Source organism: Ranitomeya variabilis, chromosome 5 (genome assembly GCF_051348905.1).
Source record: "Ranitomeya variabilis isolate aRanVar5 chromosome 5, aRanVar5.hap1, whole genome shotgun sequence".
In the NCBI taxonomy this organism is placed as follows: domain Eukaryota; kingdom Metazoa; phylum Chordata; class Amphibia; order Anura; family Dendrobatidae; genus Ranitomeya; species Ranitomeya variabilis.
The window spans coordinates 224,525,652-224,549,995 of record NC_135236.1 but is presented as its reverse complement, the minus strand read 5'-3'; the positions used below and the strand labels follow the sequence as shown (position 1 = coordinate 224,549,995).

General features: G+C 42.0%; 1 protein-coding gene across 1 annotated transcript in view; it reads right to left on the bottom strand.

The window, feature by feature from the left end:
• MINDY2 (MINDY lysine 48 deubiquitinase 2) overlaps window positions 1-24,344 on the bottom strand; it is a 146,598-nt gene that overhangs the window by 17,916 nt on the left and 104,338 nt on the right. Inside the window, exons 4-6 of the mRNA XM_077263830.1 lie at window positions 22,248-22,406; window positions 8,225-8,327; window positions 4,041-4,183 (exon numbers count right to left, since the gene is read on the bottom strand). Coding sequence (XP_077119945.1) covers window positions 4,041-4,183; window positions 8,225-8,327; window positions 22,248-22,406 — 405 coding nt within the window. The remainder of the gene's footprint in view (window positions 1-4,040; window positions 4,184-8,224; window positions 8,328-22,247; window positions 22,407-24,344) is intronic.

Here is a 24,344-nt window from a genome sequence, read left to right as displayed (position 1 = left end):
CCAACATTGTTCCTACAGGAGGATGTGCATTAGTCAATAAGGTGGTCCTTCATTATACTGTGCACATGAGTTTTCCTATAAATTGTAAAAATTGTCAGAGAAATAAGAGTTTAAAAGAAAACTGAGTAACCAAGACACACAAGGTGAGGGGAGGTAGGGTCCTGTTCTTTAGTCCTAAGTCCAGAACATGTATTACTTTCCTAAGCCAGATTCGGAGCATTTCTTGAAAGAAGTATAGGCTTTGTTTGCAAGTATAAGGGCTGAGCTTAGCATGGATGTGGGATTGGGCACCTAGGTCCGTATCACCAGGGAGGTAGGGTCCATGTAAAGTCATCAAGGGGTCCAGATGTCCCTGAACTGTGGTATGTCTTAAGTTTCCAACTTGAGAGTTCTTCAAGTCTGTATATTTGTTGTACTTTAGATTCCCATTGGGTGATAGAAGGTGTAATGCTGGATTTCCACATACGGTAGTCAGAATCAGGATTCTAGAGGATGCTAGTAGGCTAGAAGGAATAGTATGTTTTTTTCTAAATATTGTCTGGAAAAAGGCATATTTCTGGAGCCAAGAACGATTAAGGGGAAAAGGAGATACCAAGAAAAGAGATTGGATGCACCGCTATATTAAATAATGGAAAAAGGGTGCAACATCATGCATTAAGCGAGACATGGAAGAAAGGAGAACAAGAAATGCAATAATGATGTGCACACCTAACGTTATGCCATAAGAGATACACACTTTATTAACCACAATTGTTAAAATCAAATAAAAACACCAACAAAACCTGACCATGAAAATGGTGATTACTACAAAATCACAAATAGTGAATCATATATATAATATGTTTAAGGGAAAAGGAAATATCAAGCTGTTTGTTTTTTTACACTTGTACCACATTATCTCCTATGATTATATAAATTCTCATTTTACTTATATGGTAATTTTCACATTTTAATACACATTAAAATATGGTGCCATTGAGAGTCCTTAGATCTATGCTCTTAATAATTGTTTGTATGAGATAAAAAGCACATATGAAGATCATAGGGCAATATTCTGTGCACTGAATTAAAGAAGATGTTAGCAATGACAGTGGAGGTTGGGGGCTATACTTCACACATAGAAACGGAAATGCAGAGCCTTTAAAACAGGCCACTGATAACTGCAGTTCTATCCCTTTTCGAGCATTTACCTTTCATGCTGAGCATTGTGTGGTTTATGAGATAATTTGATAGAAAGCTCCTAGGAGGCATTTTGGCAGAGTCTTTTCAGCAATAATTCAGGGGCTCAATTATAGCGTAGAAAGATACCATATAATTCACTATTGGTGAGGACTACTCAGCAGAAATATGTTCATTTAAGTAGGTCGTTTGCAGCACAAAATGTATCTTGAAGCATTAAAACAAAACTGTGAAAGTTCACAGTCCATGAACTACGACAATTCTCTGCCCATGACAATGAGCACACGATATAATAACACACTACAACTTCTAGATTAAATTAGACATCCTCGCTTTCCAATTAATTCAGACTCAGAAGCCGTGAAAATTTCACCTCTCTTTATTCAATGAAAAATTAATATTATTTTAATGACAATCAACAGGGATCTTGAAATTCTCTCAGCTCCAGCTTTTTATATGATCGGCTAATTATAGAGCAATTAATTTCTCACCGAGAGGAGAGAAAAATAATGGGAAAGTGAGTTTTATAGAGTAAAAGATCACTCCACCAGATAATTGTATTATATCCAACCCCTGCTGCAGTGCAGGGTCAGACCAGGCCTGGCTCAGCGTAGATTCAATTTGATCTGGTTTGGACCAAAAGTGTCAATAAAAGATTGCAGTATGATCCTCCATTTGGTCTGCTATCATCAATGGTTTTCTTTTTCCAGAGTAGAGAATCACTTTATGTATAAAAAAAAAAAAAAGCTTTACACACAGCCAACTAACCGCCTAAAATCTAAATAATTTTGTTTAGAACATAATATAAAAACAAACAAAGTAACAATTGAGAGAAAATACCACTGGTACAGAAAAATAGGTGGGTACAACCAGAAAGTGAATACCCTTAACGTTAGGGGTCTCCTTGGTGTAAATAGATTCAGCTAATAATACAAGCAGTCAAATGACAGTAATTGTGCAAATATCGCAATCAAAATGCCATCTCAAGGGAAAAAGAAAAATGTTCTCAATATACAAAAATATAAAACACGTATAGGCAATTGGGAGAACCACAACCTAGACACTGTATAATGTAAAGGCAAAGTTGCAGCAGTAAAGTAAAATCTATATATAAGTAGGTGTTCAAGGATGTGGCCCAGCTAAGTGCCTACCATGGGAGACGAAAACAAGGAAAGGTATAATTACCTGAAGGTAAGTAACCGGGGACCCACTACACCCGACGCGCGTTTCGCACTGAAATGCTTTGCTCAGGGGTATGAAATGCGCATTGGATGATCTTCTGTATAACTGCAGCATCTGTCCTCAGTTTATGAAGCTTGTGTATACAGGAAAGCGTAATGGCCGTCCGACATGAAGGCATCAGATATAGTCACTTGCATCCTCTGACCATGTAATTTCCAAAAGATTGATAAAATACTCAGGCACTTTAGGTAGAATCCGGTAATGAATTTGTATGACTTTCATAGGAACCCTGTCCAATAACTAGAGAACCTCCACACAGAGCATGCCTTAAATCCATGGCCAGTGTTGATGTTTGTTTTTTTTACCACAGCTGTTGGATAACCTCAACATTTCCTCATGGGGTAGTAGTTTTGGGACAACTGAAACAATTCTGGTTGAAATTTTGGAAAATTTCATGTTACCTGCGCCTAGTTCACAATAGGAAACATTGAAGAAGCACGGTTTTAACCGAGACTGTTGGGCCACTAAAAAGCTGCCATTGGGCACTAGTCTAAAGCTATGTGCACACGTTGCAGAATTGCCGCGAAATTCTGCAACTCCCTACCACGGGAAATAAGCATGCAGGATTGGCATACATATTCCTACTAAACACTAGCGTTTTGCAAGCGTAATTAGCTTGCAGAATGCTAGCATTTTACAAGCGATCTGTAGCATCGCTTGGAAAACTGATTGACAGGTCGGTCACACTTGTCAAACATAGTTTTTGACAAGAGTGACCAACTTTTTACTATTGATGCTGCCTATGCAGCATCAATAGTAAAAAGATGTAATGTTAAAAATAATAAAAAACTGAAAAATCGTGATATTCTCACCTTCCGGCGTCCCCCGCAGCCTTCCAGCTCCTCGCAATGCTTCCGGTAGCTCCCGTTCCCAGTAATGCCTCGCGGCAATGACCCCAGATGACGTAGCGGTCTCGCAGGACCGCTACGTCATCACAGGTCATTGTCGCAGGGTACTACTGGGAACGGGGGCATCATGAGAAGGCTGCGGGGGCCGCCGGAAGGTGAGAATATCACGATTTTTTATTTTAAATCTTTTTTTTCTTTTTTTAAACAGGTATATGGTTCCCAGGGCCTGGAGGAGAGTCTCCGCTCCTCCACCCTGAGTGCCAACCGCACATGATCCACTTACTTCCCGCATGGTGGGCATAGCCCAATGCGAGAAGTTAGCGGATCAATGCATTCCTATGTGTGCGGAATCCCCACAATTTCGCACAAAATGAACATGCTGCGTTTTTTTCCGGAATGTGATTCCACCGTGGGAAAAAACGCAGCATGTGCACAAAAAATGCGGAATGCATTAAAAATGATGGGATGCGTACGTAAGCCTTTCTTGAGCGGTTTGTTGGCGGAAAACGGCCAAAAAACTCTTAAAATCCTGAACGTGTGCACGTAGACTTAATGTAACAAGACGCTGCTCAGTCCACTTCAAATAATGGCAATTAGCAAAAGGCCCCCAAAGTTGTAGTGACCAAAACTGTTCAGCCACTAAAGTAAAATAGGTTACGAGCTTCCAGACACCACTTACCCACATAAAACTGCAACTGGTAATGAAAGGAAAAACCACTTAGACCAAGTGTGACAAAAAGCAATTTCTCATTTTATGTTCAAGAAACCCACCTTATATTTGGTCATAGTGCTAAAATGATTGTTTCTGAAGAATACACATAGCTCTCCTTCCTGTAGGGTTGAGGTCAGTTCACTGAGCCCATGGAACGTCAGCTGTGTGGCTGTGCTATTTAGAAACTGTTCTGCTACCAGGCCTAGAACAAAGCACAATGTAGAGGTCACGTCATAGCAGGCAAGAAGATAATGGACTGTACAGACGGCGCAGATGATCATACATGTAGAGATGTCACACATTACATGTGAGTCTTCCAACTGAGCTACCCATAAGGGGTACTCCCCAATGTATACCTCTGACATATGCCAAAGCCATACATCACCCATAGGCGCCCATAATAAAGACAAAAAAGCATATGAAATGTATCAGCCCAAGGAGGCCAAAAGGATACTCTCTTGTCAGATGACTGGTGATTTATTATTATTTTTTTTTGGCGGGGGGGGGTTGAGGGGGATAATTTTAATTTGTGCATAGATTAAGCCACCAGCACATATGTGAATGCTAGCCCAAATGCCCCACATACATGTTAGAGGATTGTTAGCCTTACGCAGAAATTTCAGCATTCTGATGTGTATGGGGGCCTCCCAACTCTCCTCAGACAGATTATGTCGGATTTTCTGAGATTGCAGAATACACTTGGATTATGCCACGCATTTCAAAAATTGCGACAAAAAACTTTAAATCGCTATTTTGGAAAATCACAGCAGAAACCTAGCATTATTGCATTGTGCGAACATATCCTTACAATTACAGTTGAAACCAGAAGTATATATACACTATATATAAAGACACATACAGTATGCATATTTTTCTCAATGTCCGACATCAAATCAGATACACACGTGGTCAAAATAGTTGGTACCCCTCGTTTAATGACAGAAAAACTCACAATGGTCACAGAAATAACTTGAATCTGACAAAAGTTATAATAAATAAAAGATCTATGAAAATGAACAAATGAAAGTCCGACATTGCTTTTCAACCATGCTTCCACAGAATTAAAAAAACAAAACTCATGAAATAGGCCTGGACGGAAATGATAGTACCCTTAAGTTAATATTTTGTTGCACAACCTTTTGAGGCAATCAATGCAATCAAACGATTCCTGTAACTGTCAATGAGACTTCTGCAACTCTTGACAGGTATTTTGGTCCACTCCTCAAGAGCAAAATGCTCCAGTTGTCTTGTGTTTGAAAGTTGCCTTTTCCAGACGGCATGTTTCAGCTCTTTCCAAAGATGCTCAATAGGATTTAGGGCCCATAGAAGGCCACTTCAGAATATTCCAATGTTTTCCTCTTAGCCATTCTTGGATGTTTTTAGCTGTGTGTTTTGGGTCATTATCCTGTTACAAGACCCATGACCTGCCACTGAGACCAAGCTTTCTGACACTGGACAGCACATTTCTCTCTAGAATCCCTTGATAGTCTTGAGATTTTATTGTACCCTGCACAGATTCTAGATACCCTGTGCCAGATGCAGCAAAGCAACCCCAGAACATAACAGACCCTCCTCCATGTTTCACAGTAGGGACAGTGTTCTTTTCTTGATATGCTTCATTTTTCTGTCTATGAACATAGAGCTGATGAGACTTGACAAAAAGTTCCATTTTTGTCTCACCTGTCCATAGGACATTCTCCCAGAAGCTTTGTGGCTTGTCAACATGAAGTTTGGCAAATGCCAGTCTGGCTTTTTTATGATTTTTTTTTTCAAAACCGGTGTCCGCCTTGGTGGTCTCCCATGAAGTCCACTTTGGCTCATACAACGACGGATGGTGCAATCTGACACTGATGTTCCTTGAGCTTGAAGTTCACCTTTAATTTGTTTAGAAGTTTTTCTGGGCTCTTTTGTTATCATTCGTATTATCCGTCTATTTGTCATCAATTTTCCTCCTACAGCCATGTCCTGGGAGGTTGGCTACAGTCCCATGAATCTTAAATTTCTGAATAATATGTGCAACTTTAGTCACAGGAACATCAAGCTGCTTGGAGATGGTCTTATAACTTTTACCTTTAACATGTTTGTCTATAATTTTCTTTCTAATCTCCTAAGACAACTCTTTCCTTCACTTCCTCTGGTCCATGTTGAGTGTGATACACACCATGTAACAAAACAGCACAGTGAGTATCTGTAGCCATATATACAGGCCCACTCAATGATTCCAAAATTGTAGACACCTGTGTTTATTTCATGAGTTTTATTTTATTTATTTATTTTTTGTAATTCTCTGCAAGCATGGTTGAAAAGTAATGTCTGGCTTTCACTTGTTCATTTTCATAGATCTTTTATTATTACTTTTGTCAGATTCAAGTTATTTCTGTGACCATTGTGGAGTTTTCTGTCATTAAACGAAGGGTACCAACAATTTTGGCCATGTGTGTAAAACCTTTCCCGTTTTACGTCTATCTATTAACCTGAATCGGTTACACCAGTTGTGTCAGGAGAAATGAGCCCAAATTCCGACCAACTATTGTGAGCAGCCTGTGGAAGGATATCCCAAACGTTTGACTCAAGTCATTCAGTTTAAGGGCAATGGTACCAAATACTAACAAAATGTATGTAAACTTTGCAGTAAGTAATAAAATGCCTTAAGACATGCTCTCTCTCATTATTCTGGCATTTGGCAAATATTAATAATTATGGTAATCCTAATTGACCCAAAACGGGAAAGGTTTATTCTGATTTCATGTTGGATATTGAGAAAAACATGCATGTGTGTCTTTTTATATAGCGGGCTCGGAAGGAAAGGAGCACCATTTTTTTAATGCAAAATTGGCTGGAATCGAGAGCAGATGCCATATCGCATATGGAGAGCTCTTGATGTGCCTAAACAGTGAAAACTCACAAGTGACCCCATTTTTGGAAACTAAACCCCTCAAGGAACTTTTCTATACGTATGGTGAACACCTTGAACCCACAGTTGGCTCACAGAAATGTATAATGTTGAGCTGTGAAATAAAAAGTCAACTTTTTTTTTTTTTTTACCAAAAATTTTTTATTTTAGCCCCAATTTTTTTTTCCACAAGGGTAACCGATACCCCATGCAAGGATACACACATACTCCGTATGTGCTTTGCTTTATAACTGTTAGTGCTGCACTGACATAAGTTAGTTATACCTGCACTGCACATGATCCAACTGACTTGCTAGCCCTGGTGACCCCTGTGTCATCATGACAACATGGGGTCACCATGGCAAGGATCGGTCTCTAGTGATGACGTCGCAGGGGCGCCGATCGGAGGGCAAAAGGAGCCCACCTCTCTCTGCCTTCTAAATACTGCGATTAATATCGATCGCGTCATTTAGGGGGCTAAACTACGGGGTGTCAGCTGTCATGTCAGTTGAACACCCATCGACGATTGTGCAAAATTGCCAGGACATAGTCATACATCCAAGGTCGGGAACTACTTCACAAACTGGACGTATGAATACATCTAAGGTCATGAAGGAGTTAAAGAAAAATTTACATATTGCTTATTTGAGGCACATCGTAGGTCAGTTTACATTACATAAAAGAGAAGAACAGTGGGGAAGAGATCTCTATAAATCCCATCCACTTTGATAGAACTGTAAGATGCTGCGTTTTTGATGCAGCAAAATTTGCAGCATCAAAAGCTCACCAAAAGCTCATTGTGGGCACACAGCCTTAAAGTGTTGATTCATAGAGGTATAAGTCCTTTAAGTAGAATTTGTACCTCTCAGACATTTATGCTATATACTTTCGATATGCCATAAATGTCACAGAAAGTAATACCCCTTTAATTTTTAGTGTAGCCCCTCAATTAGTTGAAAATGACAACGAGGCCCTTGCACCAAAAAAGGTTGTGCACCCATGGTATAAATGAATCGCTAGCCTATAAGTAACAAAAAGGGATGTCATAGTTAAAACAAAATTGTCCTTTTTCTCTCTAAATCACCTGCATAGACGCACAGTCGTTGGAGCTCCTATAGAAACATACGGAGAGCGCTGCACATGTGCAGCCACTTTTCCATTTACGACCGTGCCCCTTTCTCCAGATAGATGTAGGACTCAGCTGATTTGTTATGTTGTGGCCGTGGAGGTGTACCATAGGTTTGTTCCTTCTGGATGTTCTTTTCTTACCATAAAATTAAATGACAGATGAAAGTCAAGCTTCTCACTGATAAGCAATCTAGCCATAATAAGCCAAAATCACTCACCCACCTTCACTAACTAGCTCACTGTTCTCCAATTGCTTGCATGAAATAACCTTCTCCACCAGCTGGTTGTAGCTGCAGTTACCCACGGCTGTCACAATCTCAGCAATCTAGGAGATCAAATACAGCAGGAAATGATAATGAGAAAATTGGTGAAATTACAAAGAATAGAGCTGTGATGGGATTTATGTTCACATATAAACTTCAAAAGGAAACAACATAAAGGCTGCAAAAAAACAAAAACAAAACAGTAAAATATGCCACATTTTACAGCATCTATACATACAAAAAAATGTAATGAGTTCATGAGGTAGGGATGGAGCCATCAGTTGAATGAGGATGGACAACATCGAGCCAACTCAATCTTTACAGGAGACTTGCTTAAGACACTTTTCTACATTTCGTTGTTGAAAGAGCAAGATTCAAGAGTCCGCTTCTATCGAAATATACACAAATACTTTGATGAATACAAGGCAGAATGAGAAGAAAAGAGAAAGTGACCAAATATTCTGCCATAGGAATGGAGTAGGGAAGATATGCAATACTTTCGATGATCAGAATGCCACCACAATCTAAGCCATGCCTCCCTCAGTCTTTGTCCGCCCTGGGATGGACACTGTACCATCATCATCAGTGTTTTTCCACCCCACACCAATAGGGAGAGAAGGAGTGGATCCACAGTGTCCAGGAAGTAGCACTACGCAAGCATGTACAGCGTCCAACTAGGATGGAAGTTTTTCAAAAATGTGCACTGCGACCTAGGAGACGCCCTGAATATTCTGTGATTCAGTGACATCATCAGACATGCGTCGATTACCATGTTCTCTGCCTATTTAGCTTGGGATGTTGATACCCACCTAATTTATTCTAACGGATTTTGATTTGCATACTACAAGGACAATTGCTTGTGACCAAACTGTTTTTTTTTTGGGTGTTTATGAAAAAAAGAAAAAGGTAAGGATTCCTGTTCAATAATCTGGAATTACAGATTAAAGAGGACTTGTTAACAGTTCTAAATCGTCCAGTTTTTGCCCTTATTTTGTTCCGCAGTTCCCATGAGTACTCTGCTGGGGGGTTTTGTTTGCTTGTTTTTTTCCCTAAATCTACCATATGGCTCTAGAGAATAGGCCTTTTTTTAGTGCTGATTTTTCTTGTAACAAAGGGAGGTGGCTCGCAGCATTCTCTGAAGGCAGATCTTCAGGCTGCTCTTCATAATCACCCTATGTGCGCTTTCCCCTTGGTAAGGACCATAAAAATTAAAAAGGACATATGGTGGATTTATATAAAAGAAAGCAAAATACTCACGAGAGCAAAAACTGGCCCTCTTTAAGCTAGTGGTTGTATTACAGTTATGGGCAATACTAGTTTTTATAATTAAGCCCCATTGTTCCTGGTTCCTTACTATATAATTTTAGATCCAATTACATACCGTACTCACATTCTAGAAATACAGTAAATCACTGCAGGAATTTGTAATTATGGGTGATTAATTATAATTTAGTCTTCCATATTGAAAAGCACCTAGCATGAATATCTTTTGTTAAAGTTATACAATTTGTTGAGTTATTCTTATGAGCCCCATTAGTGAAGCTTTCACAGACTTTGTCTCTCCAAAGATTCTGTGGAGGAACTACAATTCCCGGTTGATATGTAATTTGTATAGCCCCAGTGGAGGCTGGCACAATGAATTCAGGTGCTGCCATGATCTCTCACACAAGACAGCCACATCCTTCCTAATAAGCAGAAGAAAATGAAGAAGTATTGAGAAATTACCAGCTGGCAGGATCAAAAATCAATCCCATTTATATTTCTAGAGTTGAATGTGTCATTTTGTGAGCTCTGCCTGAATGGAAAACTTACTAACTGGAAGAATAATTAAAGTTTTTTTTTTTATAAGTTCACTTAATAGCTTTTATCATTCCTTGGACCTGGCAGGTTCTCAGATTTATTTTCTACATAGAAAACCTACCAGTGCTGGGGCTCGGCCTGGACATGGCACCAAGAAGAAACACACAGAGAGCCCTCTCTACAGACCGTGTTCCCGGGGGAATTATAAGCAATTTACAGCCTTCAACATGCCGTTCTTTATGGGAAAGAAAGACAAGAGATCAGAGGCTAATCTGGGGTCCTCCACGTTTATCAGCACACCTGGTATCCAGCGTTTCTTATTGGAGGTCTCATCGGCGCCATTACTGCCTCACCTCAGCATGGAACAAGAAGCAGCCTTAACCTTAATGATGCCAGACAGCTCAAGCCTGTAAGTCCTGCACCAACTTCTCCCCTCCTAAAGGGGTTGTCCACTACTAGGACAATCCCTTCTTGATAAAAATGTTTGACCCCATAAAAAGATAAAGATAATACTCCCCCTCTCTAGGCTAAATGACACTTCCTAAAAAAAGGATATTGAAACCACTACTTGATGCCCTCCAAGAAAATGGCGTGATGTACTCCTGGGGGTACCCATTCCAGCTGCAGGTCCTGAAAAACGGAACATCGTGTACTGTATTTTTCTGACTATAAGATGCCCTTTTTCCTCCAAAGCTTTGGAGGAAAGTGTGGGGGGGTGCGTCTTATTTTCTGGATGTACAGTGTTATGACCCCAATGGCGAGGGTCTCAGAGGAACGTGGAAGTCTGCAGAATACAAAAATCCAGCTCATAGGGCAGTGGTAACTGGGTTGACCATATATCTACTCCTAACGCCAACACTAGAAGTAGCCGGGGATCATTCCTACGTTGATTCTAGATGACACGCGCCAGCCGGAGAATCTAGCTACCCCTAGTAGAGGAAAACAAAGACCTTTCTTGCCTCCAGAGAAGGGGACCCCAAAGCTGGATAGAAGCCCCCCACAAATAATGACGGTGAGGTAAGAGGAAATGACAAACACAGAAATGAACCAGGTTTAGCACAGAGAGGCCCGCTTACTGATAGCAGAATAAAGAAAGGTAACTTATATGGTCAACAAAAACCCTATCAAAATCCACACTGGAAATTCAAGAACCCCCGAACCGTCTAACGGTCCGGGGGGAGAACACCAGCCCCCCTAGAGCTTCCAGCAAAGGTCAGGATATAGTTTTGGAACAAGCTGGACAAAAATACAAAACCAAAACAAATAGCAAAAAGCAAAAGGCAGACTTAGCTGATATAACTGGAACCAGGATCAGTAGACAAGAGCACAGCAGACTAGCTCTGATAACTACGTTGCCAGGCATTGAACTGAAGGTCCAGGGAGCTTATATAGCAACACCCCTAACTAACGACCCAGGTGCGGATAAAAGGAATGACAGAAAAACCAGAGTCAAAAAACTAGTAACCACTAGAGGGAGCAAAAAGCAAATTCACAACAGTACCCCCCCCTTAGTGAGGGGTCACCGAACCCTCACCACGACCACCAGGGCGATCAGGATGAGCGGCATGAAAGGCACGAACTAAATCGGCCGCATGAACATCAGAGGCGACCACCCAGGAATTATCCTCCTGACCATAGCCCTTCCACTTGACCAGGTACTGAAGCCTCCGCCTGGAGAGGCGAGAATCCAAGATCTTCTCCACCACGTACTCCAACTCGCCCTCAACCAACACCGGAGCAGGAGGCTCAGCAGAAGGAACTACAGGCACAATGTACCGCCGCAACAAGGACCTATGAAATACATTGTGAATAGCAAACGACACAGGAAGATCCAGACGAAAAGATACAGGATTAAGGATTTCCAATATCTTGTAAGGCCCAATAAAACGAGGTTTAAATTTGGGAGAGGAGACCTTCATAGGAACAAAGCGGGAAGAAAGCCATACCAAATCCCCAACGCGTAGTCGGGGACCCACACCGCGGCGGCGGTTGGCAAAGCGCTGAGCCTTCTCCTGTGACAACTTCAAGTTGTCCACCACATGATTCCAGATCTGCTGCAACCTATCCACCACAGAATCCACCCCAGGACAGTCAGAAGGCTCCACATGACCCGAAGAAAAGCGAGGATGGAAACCAGAGTTGCAGAAAAAAGGTGAAACCAAGGTGGCGGAACTAGCCCGATTATTAAGGGCAAACTCAGCCAACGGCAAGAATGTCACCCAATCGTCCTGATCAGCAGAGACAAAACACCTCAAATAAGCCTCCAAAGTCTGATTGGTTCGCTCCGTCTGTCCATTAGTCTGAGGATGGAAAGCAGACGAAAACGACAAATCAATGCCCATCCTACTACAAAAGGATCGCCAGAACCTGGAAACGAACTGGGATCCTCTGTCAGACACAATATTCTCAGGGATGCCGTGCAAACGAACCACGTTCTGGAAAAACACAGGAACCAGATCGGAAGAGGAAGGCAGCTTAGGCAAAGGAACCAAATGGACCATCTTGGAGAAGCGATCACATATCACCCAGATAACGGACATGCCCTGAGATAGCGGAAGATCAGAAATGAAATCCATGGAGATATGTGTCCAAGGTCTCTTCGGGACAGGCAAGGGCAAGAGCAAACCGCTGGCACGAGAACAGCAAGGCTTAGCTCGAGCACAAGTCCCACAGGACTGCACAAATGACCGCACATCCCTTGACAAGGAAGGCCACCAAAAGGACCTGGCCACCAGATCTCTGGTGCCAAAAATTCCCGGGTGACCTGCCAACACCGAGGAATGAACCTCGGAAATGACTCTGCTGGTCCACTTATCCGGGACAAACAGTCTGTCAGGTGGACAAGACTCAGGCCTATCAGCCTGAAATCTCTGCAACACACGTCGCAGATCCGGAGAAATAGCTGACAAGATAACTCCATCTTTAAGAATACCAACAGGATCAGCGACTCCAGGAGCATCAGGCACAAAGCTCCTAGAAAGAGCATCGGCCTTCACATTCTTTGAACCAGGTAAATACGAGACAACAAAATCAAAGCGGGAGAAAAACAATGACCAGCGGGCCTGTCTCGGATTAAGGCGTTTAGCAGACTCGAGATACATCAGATTTTTGTGATCAGTCAAGACCACCACACGATGCTTAGCACCCTCGAGCCAATGACGCCACTCCTCAAATGCCCATTTCATGGCCAACAACTCCCGATTGCCCACATCATAATTTCGCTCGGCAGGCGAAAACTTCCTAGAGAAAAAGGCACAAGGTTTCATAACAGAGCAACCAGGGCCTCTCTGCGACAAAACGGCCCCTGCCCCAATCTCCGAAGCATCCACCTCAACCTGAAAGGGAAGTGAGACGTCAGGCTGGCACAAAACAGGCGCCGAAGTAAACCGGCGTTTCAACTCCTGGAAAGCCTCCACGGCAGCAGGAGCCCAGTTAGCTACATCGGAGCCCTTCTTGGTCATATCCGTCAAAGGTTTCACAATGCTAGAAAAATTAGCGATAAAACGACGGTAGAAGTTAGCGAAGCCCAAGAACTTCTGAAGACTCTTAACTGACGAGGGCTGAGTCCAATCAAGAATAGCTCGGACCTTGACTGGGTCCATCTCCACAGCAGAAGGGGAAAAAATGAACCCCAAAAAGGGAACCTTCTGTACACCAAAGAGACACTTTGAGCCCTTGACAAACAAAGAATTTTCACGCAAAATTTTAAAGACCAACCTGACCTGCTCCACATGCGAATCCCGATTATCAGAAAAAACCAAAATATCATCCAGATAAACAATCAAAAATTTATCCAGATACTTCCGGAAAATGTCATGCATAAAGGACTGAAAAACTGAAGGCGCATTGGAGAGACCAAAAGGCATCACCAAGTACTCAAAATGACCTTCGGGCGTATTGAATGCGGTTTTCCATTCATCACCTTGCTTAATGCGCACAAGGTTGTACGCACCACGAAGGTCTATCTTGGTGAACCACTTGGCACCCTTAATCCGGGCAAACAAGTCAGACAACAGCGGTAAAGGATACTGAAATTTGACAGTGATCTTATTTAAAAGCCGATAATCAATACAAGGTCTCAAAGATCCGTCCTTTTTTGCCACAAAAAAGAATCCCGCACCAAGAGGGGAAGAAGACGGACGAATATGTCCTTTCTCCAGAGACTCCTTGATATATGAACGCATAGCGGTATGTTCAGGTACCGACAGATTAAACAGTCTTCCCTTAGGAAATTTACTGCCTGGGATCAAATCTATAGCACAGTCACAGTCCCTATGAGGAGGCAGTGCACTGGACTCAGACTCACTGAAGACGTCCTGATAATCAGACAAATACTCCGGAACTTCCGAAGGCGTAGAAGAAGCAATAGACACAGGCAGGGAATCCCCATGAATACCACGACAGCCCCAACTTGAGACTGACATAGCCTTCCAGTCCAGGACTGGATTATGGGTCTGTAACCATGGCAGCCCTAAAACAACCAAATCATGCATTTTATGTAAAACCAGGAAACGTATCACCTCGCGGTGTTCAGGAGTCATGCACATGGTAACCTGTGTCCAATACTGCGGTTTATTTGCAGCCAATGGTGTAGCATCAATACCCCTAAGAGGAATAGGATTTTCTAATGGTTCAAGAGTAAAACCACAGCGCTTAGCAAATGAGAGATCCATGAGACTCAGGGCAGCACCTGAATCTACAAACGCCATGACAGGATAAGATGACAGTGAGCAAATCAAAGTTACAGACAGAATAAATTTAGGTTGCAAATTACCAACGGTGACAGGACTAACAACCTTAGCTATACGTTTAGAGCATGCTGAGATAACATGTGTAGAATCACCACAGTAGTAGCACAAGCCATTCCGGCGTCTATGAATTTTCCGCTCATTTCTAGTCAGGATTCTATCACATTGCATTAAATCAGGTGTCTGTTCAGACAACACCATGAGGGAATTTGCGGTTTTTCTATCACATTGCACCGAATTAGGTGTCTGTTCAGACAACACCATGAGGGAATTTGCGGTTTTGCGCTCCCGCAACCGCCGGTCAATTTGAATAGCCAGTGCCATAGTATCATTCAGACCTGTGGGAATGGGAAAACCCACCATAACATTCTTAATGGCTTCAGAAAGGCCATTTCTAAAATTAGCGGCCAGTGCACACTCGTTCCAATGTGTCAGCACGGACCATTTCCGAAATTTTTGGCAATACACTTCAGCCTCGTCCTGCCCCTGAGACATAGCCAGCAAGGCCTTTTCTGCCTGAATCTCAAGATTGGGTTCCTCATAAAGTAAACCGAGCGCCAGAAAAAACGCATCAAGATCAGCCAATGCCGGATCTCCTGGCGCCAGCGAAAAAGCCCAATCCTGAGGGTCGCCCCGTAAGAACGAAATAACAATTTTTACTTGCTGAGCAGAATCTCCAGATGAACAGGGTCTCAGGGACAAAAACAATTTACAATTATTCACGAAATTCCTAAACTTAAACCTGTCTCCGGAAAACAGTTCAGGAATCGGTATTTTAGGTTCTGACCTAGGATTTCTGATAACATAGTCTTGTATGCCCTGCACACGAGTAGCCAGCTGGTCCACACTTGTAATCAAGGTCTGGACATTCATGTCTGCAGCAAGCATAGCCACTCTGAGGTAAAGGGGAAGAAGAAAAAAAAAAAACTCAGAATCTTCTTTCTTATAATCCCTCTTCTGCAATGCATTAAACATTTAATACTGGCCTGGCAAACTGTTATGACCCCAATGGCGAGGGTCTCAGAGGAACGTGGAAGTCTGCAGAATACAAAAATCCAGCTCATAGGGCAGTGGTAACTGGGTTGACCATATATCTACTCCTAACGCCAACACTAGAAGTAGCCGGGGATCATTCCTACGTTGATTCTAGATGACACGCGCCAGCCGGAGAATCTAGCTACCCCTAGTAGAGGAAAACAAAGACCTTTCTTGCCTCCAGAGAAGGGGACCCCAAAGCTGGATAGAAGCCCCCCACAAATAATGACGGTGAGGTAAGAGGAAATGACAAACACAGAAATGAACCAAGTTTAGCACAGAGAGGCCCGCTTACTGATAGCAGAATAAAGAAAGGTAACTTATATGGTCAACAAAAACCCTATCAAAATCCACACTGGAAATTCAAGAACCCCCGAACCGTCTAACGGTCCGGGGGGAGAACACCAGCCCCCCTAGAGCTTCCAGCAAAGGTCAGGATATAGTTTTGGAACAAGCTGGACAAAAATACAAAACCAAAACAAATAGCAAAAAGCAAAAGGCAGACTTAGCTGATATAACTGGAACCAGGATCAGTAGACAAGAGCACAGCAGACTAGCTCTGATAACTACGTTGCCAGGCATTGAACTGAAGGTCCAGGGAGCTTATATAGCAACACCCCTAACTAACGACCCAGGTGCGGATAAAAGGAATGACAGAAAAACCAGAGTCAAAAAACTAGTAACCACTAGAGGGAGCAAAAAGCAAATTCACAACAGTACAGTACAGACCAAAAGTTTGGACACACCTTCTCATTTGAAGATTTTTCTGTATTTTCATGACTATGAAAATTGTAAATTCACACTGAAGGCATCAAAACTATGAATTAACACATGTGGAATTATATACTTAACAAAAAAGTGTGAAACAACTGAAAATATGTCTTATATTCTAGGTTCTTCAAATTAGCCACCTTTTGCTTCGATGACTGCTTTGCACACTCTTGGCATTCTCTTGATGAGCTTCAAGAGGTAGTCACCGGAAACTGGGAACCAGGCATGTAGAGTCTATCCGTTCACCTTTTCTGCATCGCACAAAGACACGGTGGTTGGAACCAAAGATCTCAAATGTGGACTCATCAGACCAAAGCACAGATTTCCACTGGTCTAATGTCCATTCCTTGTGTTCTTTAGCCGAAACAAGTCTCTTCTGCTTGTTGCCTGTCCTTAGCAGTGGTTTCCTAGCAGCTATTTTACCATGAAAGCCTGCTGCACAAGTCTCCTCTTAAAAGTTGTTGTAGAGATGTGTCTGCTGCTAGAACTCTGTGTGGCATTGACCTGGTCTCTAATCTGAGCTGCTGTTAACCTGCAATTTCTGAGGCTGGTGACTCAGATAAACTTATCCTCAGAAGCAGAGGTGACTCTTGGTCTTTCTTTCCTGGGGCGGTCCTCATCTGAGCCAGTTTCTTTGTAGCGCTTGATGGTTTTCGCCACTGCACTTGGGGACACTTTCAACGTTTTTTCAAATTTTTCGGACTGACTGACTTTCATTTCTTTAAGTAATGACGGCCACTCGTTTTTCTTTACTTAGGTGCTTTTTTTCTTGCCATAATACAAATTCTAACAATCTATTCAGTAGGACTATCAGCTGTGTATCCACCAGACTTCTGCTCAACACAACTGATGGTCCCAACCCCATTTATAAGGCAAGAAATCTCACTTACCATGTTTCCCCAAAAGTAAGACAGTGTCCTACATTCTTTTACCACTCAAAAGTCCCACTATGTCTTACTTTCGGGGTATGTCTTACATTGGGAAAAAAATGTCCTTTTTTGTTTTTACCATGAGGGCACTGAGGCTGCGTGTTTTTGTATCGTATGTTGCCCATGGTCCTGATGGACAACATTACTGCTGCTCCCGCGGCCTCCACATCCCTCCGCTCATTCCGCTCCAGATCCGTCCGCATCCCGCTCTAAAGGTACCGTCACATTTAGCGACGCTGCAGCGATCTAGATATCGATGCAGCATCGCTGTGTGGTCGCTGGAGAGCTGTCACACAGACAGCTCTCCAGTGACCAACTACGGTATGCGAAGTCCCCAGGGCCGCGCTTAGTAACCCAATGTTTACCCTGGTTACCAGTGTAAATATAAAAAAAAAAAAAAAAAAACACATACTCACATTCCGGTGCCTGTCGCGTCCCCTGGCGTCCGCTTCCCTGCACTCCTCCTGCATCCTGTGTAAGCTCCGGCCGTAAAGCAGAGCGGTGACGTCACCGCTCTGCTTTACGGCCGGCCGGCGCTGACACAGGATGCAGGAGGAGTGCAGGGAAGCGGACGCCGGGGGACGCGACAGGCACCGGAATGTGAGTATGTGTTTTGTTTTTTTTTTAATTTACACTGGTAACCAGGGTAAACATCGGGTTACTAAGCGCGGCCCTGCGCTTAGTAACCCGATGTTTACCCTGGTTACCAGTGAAGACATCGCTGAATCGTCCGCATCCCGCATCCGTCCGTATCCCGCAGTTAATGCAGCAAAAGGTACCGGTACTACCGGTATAGCTTATATTTTTCCAACGCACAGTTTACTATGTCTTACTTTCGGGGTGCGTCTTACATTAAACCTGACAGGGCACACATGTGAAATGAAGACCATTCCCGGTGACTACCTCTTGAAGCTCATCAAGAGAATGCCAAGAGTGAGCAAAGCAGTCATCAAAGCAAAAGGTGGCTACTTTGAAGAACCTAGAATATAAGACATAATTTCAGTTGTTTCACACTTTTTTGTTAAGTATATAATTCCACATGTGGTAATTCATAGTTTTGATGCCTTCAGTGTGAATTTACAATTTTCATAGTCATGAAAATACAGAAAAATCTTTAAATGAGAAGGTGTGTCCAAACTTTTGGTCTGTACTGTACATCATGTGGATGAGGAGGAGGGGTATATCATCAGCAGCAGAAAAGTTAGTCACAGGAGGCAAAAGCCAGCTGCTGCAGCTAATTCGTGTGCCCCGTTAAAGAAAATGAATATTCAATGCTCCTCACGCCCACAGTCCCTCCCACCTCTATGCACTGCAGACAGCGCCAAAAGGTAGGATGGACAATGGGAGTAGAGAGCAGTGAATGCTAATTTTCTTTAATAGCGGGCACACCTGATCGCCCACCTGCTGGAGGAGGTCGGCAGTGTGGCTAACAGTGTGCCTGCTTATGGTCCGTTGAGTCTTCTAATCCGAAAAATACGGTACTTTGAAAGATACAAGCGACACAAGACCATTCCATGATGCCCTGGACTTTCCCAGAATCCATATATCTTATTGGCCTCCTGCTCTACCATTGCCACAGAGTGTTCCAACACGTTGCAGAAGGCTGTGTAAAAGAAAAAACACCAGCGCTCGCAAACTGATTAATATCCTTAGCAGCTGGTATCAGAACAGCCAGGTGCCAAGGCTGTTCTGTGAACAAAAGGGCTATTAAAAGAACGGACGCTGCGCTTAAGGATATGTTACTACTAGAAGGGCGTGTATGCAAAATAAAGCATGAAATAAAATCCAAGATAAAATCCCCGATACCGATGAGCCTGGCTACCCCGCCTGGCTGCGGCTGCTGCCAGCCCACTTTGCCCAGTACATGCTCATCAGTATCGCCGCTCAGCAGTCTTGACAGGCGATACACGCATCTGACAGCTCTTTGCACCTACCACGCTACGGAAACCTGGTGAGTCACACCAGAGCTAGTAGCAATCAGTGCCAGACATCGTGTTTGTATATATGGTATATCTACTCTCCATTCTGCACTGGGTTTACAGAGCATATTTATTCTGGGCGCACAACAGGAGCACCGGTGGGGGATTTTATCTTGGATTTTATCTCGTGCTTTATTTTGCATACACGCCCTTCTAGTAGTAACATATCCTTAAGCGCGGCACCAGTTCTTTTAATAGCACATTGCAGAAGGCGTTCAATGGATCAGGAATTTGAGGGTGATGCCCCTAGATGGGAAAGGAACCTGCCAATCATATGAGCTCCTGAAATTAATCTCTTCTTCCCTGATGAGAGAGACAGTTTGCAAATGTTTACTTTTTTCTTTAAGCATATTAGATACAGCTAAATAGAGTTTTAAGTATCTTAGAACCCTAGGTCTGAAAGTTTGATTTACACCTGTAAAAACCACACCCAGTTAGGGACTTGCATTGCGATCTGCTTGTATTTCAGTTTCCCAGTGTTTGATTTATTCATAATCTATATCTCTTAGACTAGACACAGAGCTATATAACGTCTATACTTCCTTCTTGCTCTTAATCTTTTTATCCTTTTTTCTTTTCCCTTCCCCATCTTTTTTTCTTTTCCCTCCCCATTTTTTTTTCTTTTCCATATAATATGGCACAGCTCAAAACCTGCTCATTGGATGTCCGAGGACTTAATGTTTCAGAGAAAAGAGCTCAAATGTTTTATCATATGCATAAACATGTACATTTTCTCTTTCTTCAGCAAACCCACTGTAGAGGCGATCATATACCTTAGTTTACTAACAGATACTATAGTAGTAATAGTATGTACATATACAAATCACTGCTGCATACTTTCGGAGAAACACTGACACAGAGAGGAGGTATGCATTTGTTAAGATCTCTATCTACTCCAAAATTTTTACTTTGGCAAACTTCTCCCTAATTGTGACCAAATTAAGACAAGCCATCAAAACTTAAACTAAAAAAAAAATGTCGAGGGTCTTATCATTGGAGGGGACTAATTTGATCTTGAATCCTGCTTTAGATGCATCTCTGAACAACAGTGACCACTCTAAAACACAAACAAATGCTTTGCTAAACGTGCTCCAGTCTCTCCAACTGGTTGATGTATGGAGGTTGCTACATCCAGATGTAAAGGATTCTACATATTATTCTCTTTTATAGAATTTGCATAGTCATATAGACTTTCTTATTTAGCCATCACTTTCTTACATAGCAACCTACATATCAGATAGGAACTGCTATATGGTCAGATCACGCTCCTGTATATTGTAATCTGACTATGCCAGACTCCCATCAAGCTTCAGATGCTGAAATTTAAATAAAAATCACCCCGAAGCCTGTTTTCACCAGGGCAATTTTTACAATTCTGACCACTGTCACTTTATGAGGTCATAACTCTGGAACGCCAGTGATTCAGAGACTGTTTTCTCTTGACATATTGCACTTTATGATAGTGGTAAAATTTCTTTGAAATAACTTGAGTTTATCAGTGAAAAAAATGGAAACTTTGCAAAAATTTTATGCCCTTAAATCAGAGAGACATATCGCAAAATAGTTAATAAATAACATTTCCCACATGTCTACATCAGCACAATTTTGTAAACAATTTTTTTTCTGTTAGGAAGTTATAAGGATAAAAGTTGACCAGCGATTTCAAATTTTTACAACTAAATTTGCAAAACCATTTTTTTTAGGGACCACCTCACATTTGAAGTGACTTTGAGGGGCCTATATGGCAGAAAATACCCCAAAATGACACCATTCTAAAAACTGCACCCTCAAGGTACTCAAAACCACATTGAAGAAGTCTATTAACCCTTGAGGTGCTTCATAGGAATTTTTGGAATGTGGAAGTAAAAAAAATAAACATTTACTTTTCTTTCACAAAAAATTTCCTTTAGACCTAATCTTTTTTTTTTAACTTTTGTAAGGGTAACAAGAGAAAATGGACCACACATTTTGTTGTACAATTTATCCGGAGTACACCGATACCCCATATGTGGGGGGATACTACTGTCTGGGCATACCGCAGGGCTTGGAAAGGAACGAGCGCCATTTGACTTTCTGAATGCAAAATTTGATGGAATAATTAGCGGATGCCATGTCTCGTTTGGAGATCCCCTGATGTGCCTGAACAGTGGAAACCCCCCACAAAAGACACCATTTTGGAAACTAGACTCCTTTGGGACCTTATCTAGATGTGTATTGAGCACCCTGAAAGCCCAGTCATTACCTCGGAGACTATGATCATTACTCCCCTACCCTCTGGCTATGCTACGGCCAACAACGATTTTTAGGCCTATACAGACAATACAATTACCAACAAATGAGCACTTTGCTTGTTCATATGGTGAATGTCAGCATATTTACAATGGACCACAATCTTACAAAAGCTTGTTCATGGATTATTTTTTTCCTCCATCTAAAATTCACTTTTAATATGGATTGAATACTTTCATTTTTAGAAATGAGCAAAAAAATTTGCACTGTCTTTGTATGACGGAGTCTGAAAAATGAAGTGAATGTCAAATCGGACTAGTGTGAACCTTTTTGTTCACCTTTAGTTTTATACCTTATATTTCAGGGGCGACCACCTGGCTCTTAATACTTTCTCTGCTGTTTTAAATAAGGAATAAAAAATAATATGGATTTAAAAAAAAAACAAAAAAACTATCAGTGTTTAAGAAATAAGACATGTAATGGGCGCATACCTCTGGATCCACCAACCAGCCATGATACAAGGGTATATCCAGAAGATCAAATACAATACACTCAGGTGTGTACTCAAAGACTCGCACTCCAGTGAACTTCACATTGACATCTAGGCCGGTCTGTAACTTGTGTAGGATTGCCATAGCATCACTCATATTCTGTAACACAGTAAAAAAAAGGGGTTTCATTGCATTTCGTTCAAAATGTTATATTACTGCTAATATAACAAAGTTATATAGAGACCACAGTGAGTATTTATAGGCCTGTTCTATACATAAACCTAACCCATACACTACATGCATACAGTTTACAGAAGAACTCTCAAAGTTTTTATCCTCTTATTATATTGAAATCATATTATATAGCACAGTGTACTTACAATTGCTCATTTTGCCTTTCTACCCAGTTAATTCTTCTCTTTTGGCTGCTCTATGTATAGATAAGAAGAATCTTTTACCCACATAAATCTTTCCCTTTTTCAACTCCTAACCCAGCTAGTTCCTCCTGCCCCTGCCAGGGACGTTTGCAGTGACTTTCGATTTGTAGCAGTGGTGGGGGATGTTTTGCTCCCTGACACTCCAAAGGTTAAATACATTTGATGTTCATGTATGTGATAAGCGATGATAGCCATTGGGGCTGCAGTTAGCTAAGACAGGGTTAACTGTAGTGGCTGGCCCAGTTTGGAGAGGGAACAGAGTTGGTCGCAGGTCCAAGATGTGACAGGGCACGTCTGTGTGGACAGCAGTGAGTAAAGTAGCAGGCCTAGGACAAGAGGTTCTAGGGACAGCATTGGTCTAATATTCGGGGCAGTGGTTTGCCGAAAATACCCTTCCGTGTGATTCCATCTAATGGCCTGTGGCAACCGCAATATGGATGTCTGGGACCTGGGGCACACTTAGCTTGTGAAGCTACAGGGAAAGATGGACTCAAGACTACACGGGGGTGGAAGGTATTGCAATTCAAATATACTGCTAGTGGTGAAGACTCCCTAGGGCTAGGAAAGCCAGTGAAAGGGACATTCTACCTATACCAAGAACCAGGGCTGAAGTTCTATCTGGTACCTGTGGGAAAGATCCTCTACATCTGCCTGTAAATACTGTATATACTGCAGTCCACCAAATAAACGTTCGGTTGTTTTTATGAATCTCGTGTCTCCGGGAATAACTGCTGCCCTGGTTCCAGAAGAGGGATTCTTAAACTCAGAAGAAGCAGAGGCCTACAGCTGCAAAGTTTGATGCCTCTCACACAAAGCAGCACAGCGGGACTGAGACTTGAGATATCTGTAGGATGCCAAAGTGAGTATAGCCCGCGACTACCTCGCTTGGGCATCTTACAGATTCATACAAGCAAAATGGACCTCCTGTTTCTACATATAGCTTAGAACTTAGAAAGATTCAGCTAGAACTGGAGCTTGAACAGTCTTCTTTTGGGGTAAGCCAAGCATGTATCCCCATCATGTTCATTACCTGACAACTAGAGCTCAGCACTGAAAGCACTGCCTGTCTGGAAAACAATAGGCTAAACACACAATTCTGTAGGAATTTTCTATTGTTTATTTTGGTTTGTGAATCATCTTTAGATGCAAAAATAAAAATAGTCAAAAAGAACTGTAGAATTAGAATTTGTTGCGGGTCTTGTAGTTTTGTTCTGGCTGCTTTATTTAGTTCAGCAGTACATCAGTGTTATAACCTATTCATGTGGAAGAATTAGGTTAATGTGCTCTTTTTATAGGTACCGCTCTTCACTCGGTGTAATACAAGTGAGCTACTATACAATCAGCCAAGAAGGCACAGAACAAGGCACGCATCAATGCATGGACATAAGTGACTTAGTACCGGAAGACACTCATACAATGTACCATGGAATACCACATTTGGACTTTACAGTTTAACCCCTTTCAGACTGGTAGTCTTTTGGGCCTTGTTGACCAGATCGTTTTTTTTTTTTTATGTGGCATTCCAATGGCGATCTATTTTTTTTCTTTATTTCCTTGAGTACCTATTTGACAAAAGTGAGTTATCTCGTTCCAAATTTGAACAAATATTTTTATCTTTAAAAGACAACAAGCCAAATCTTTTAGGCCCTGCATCAATACT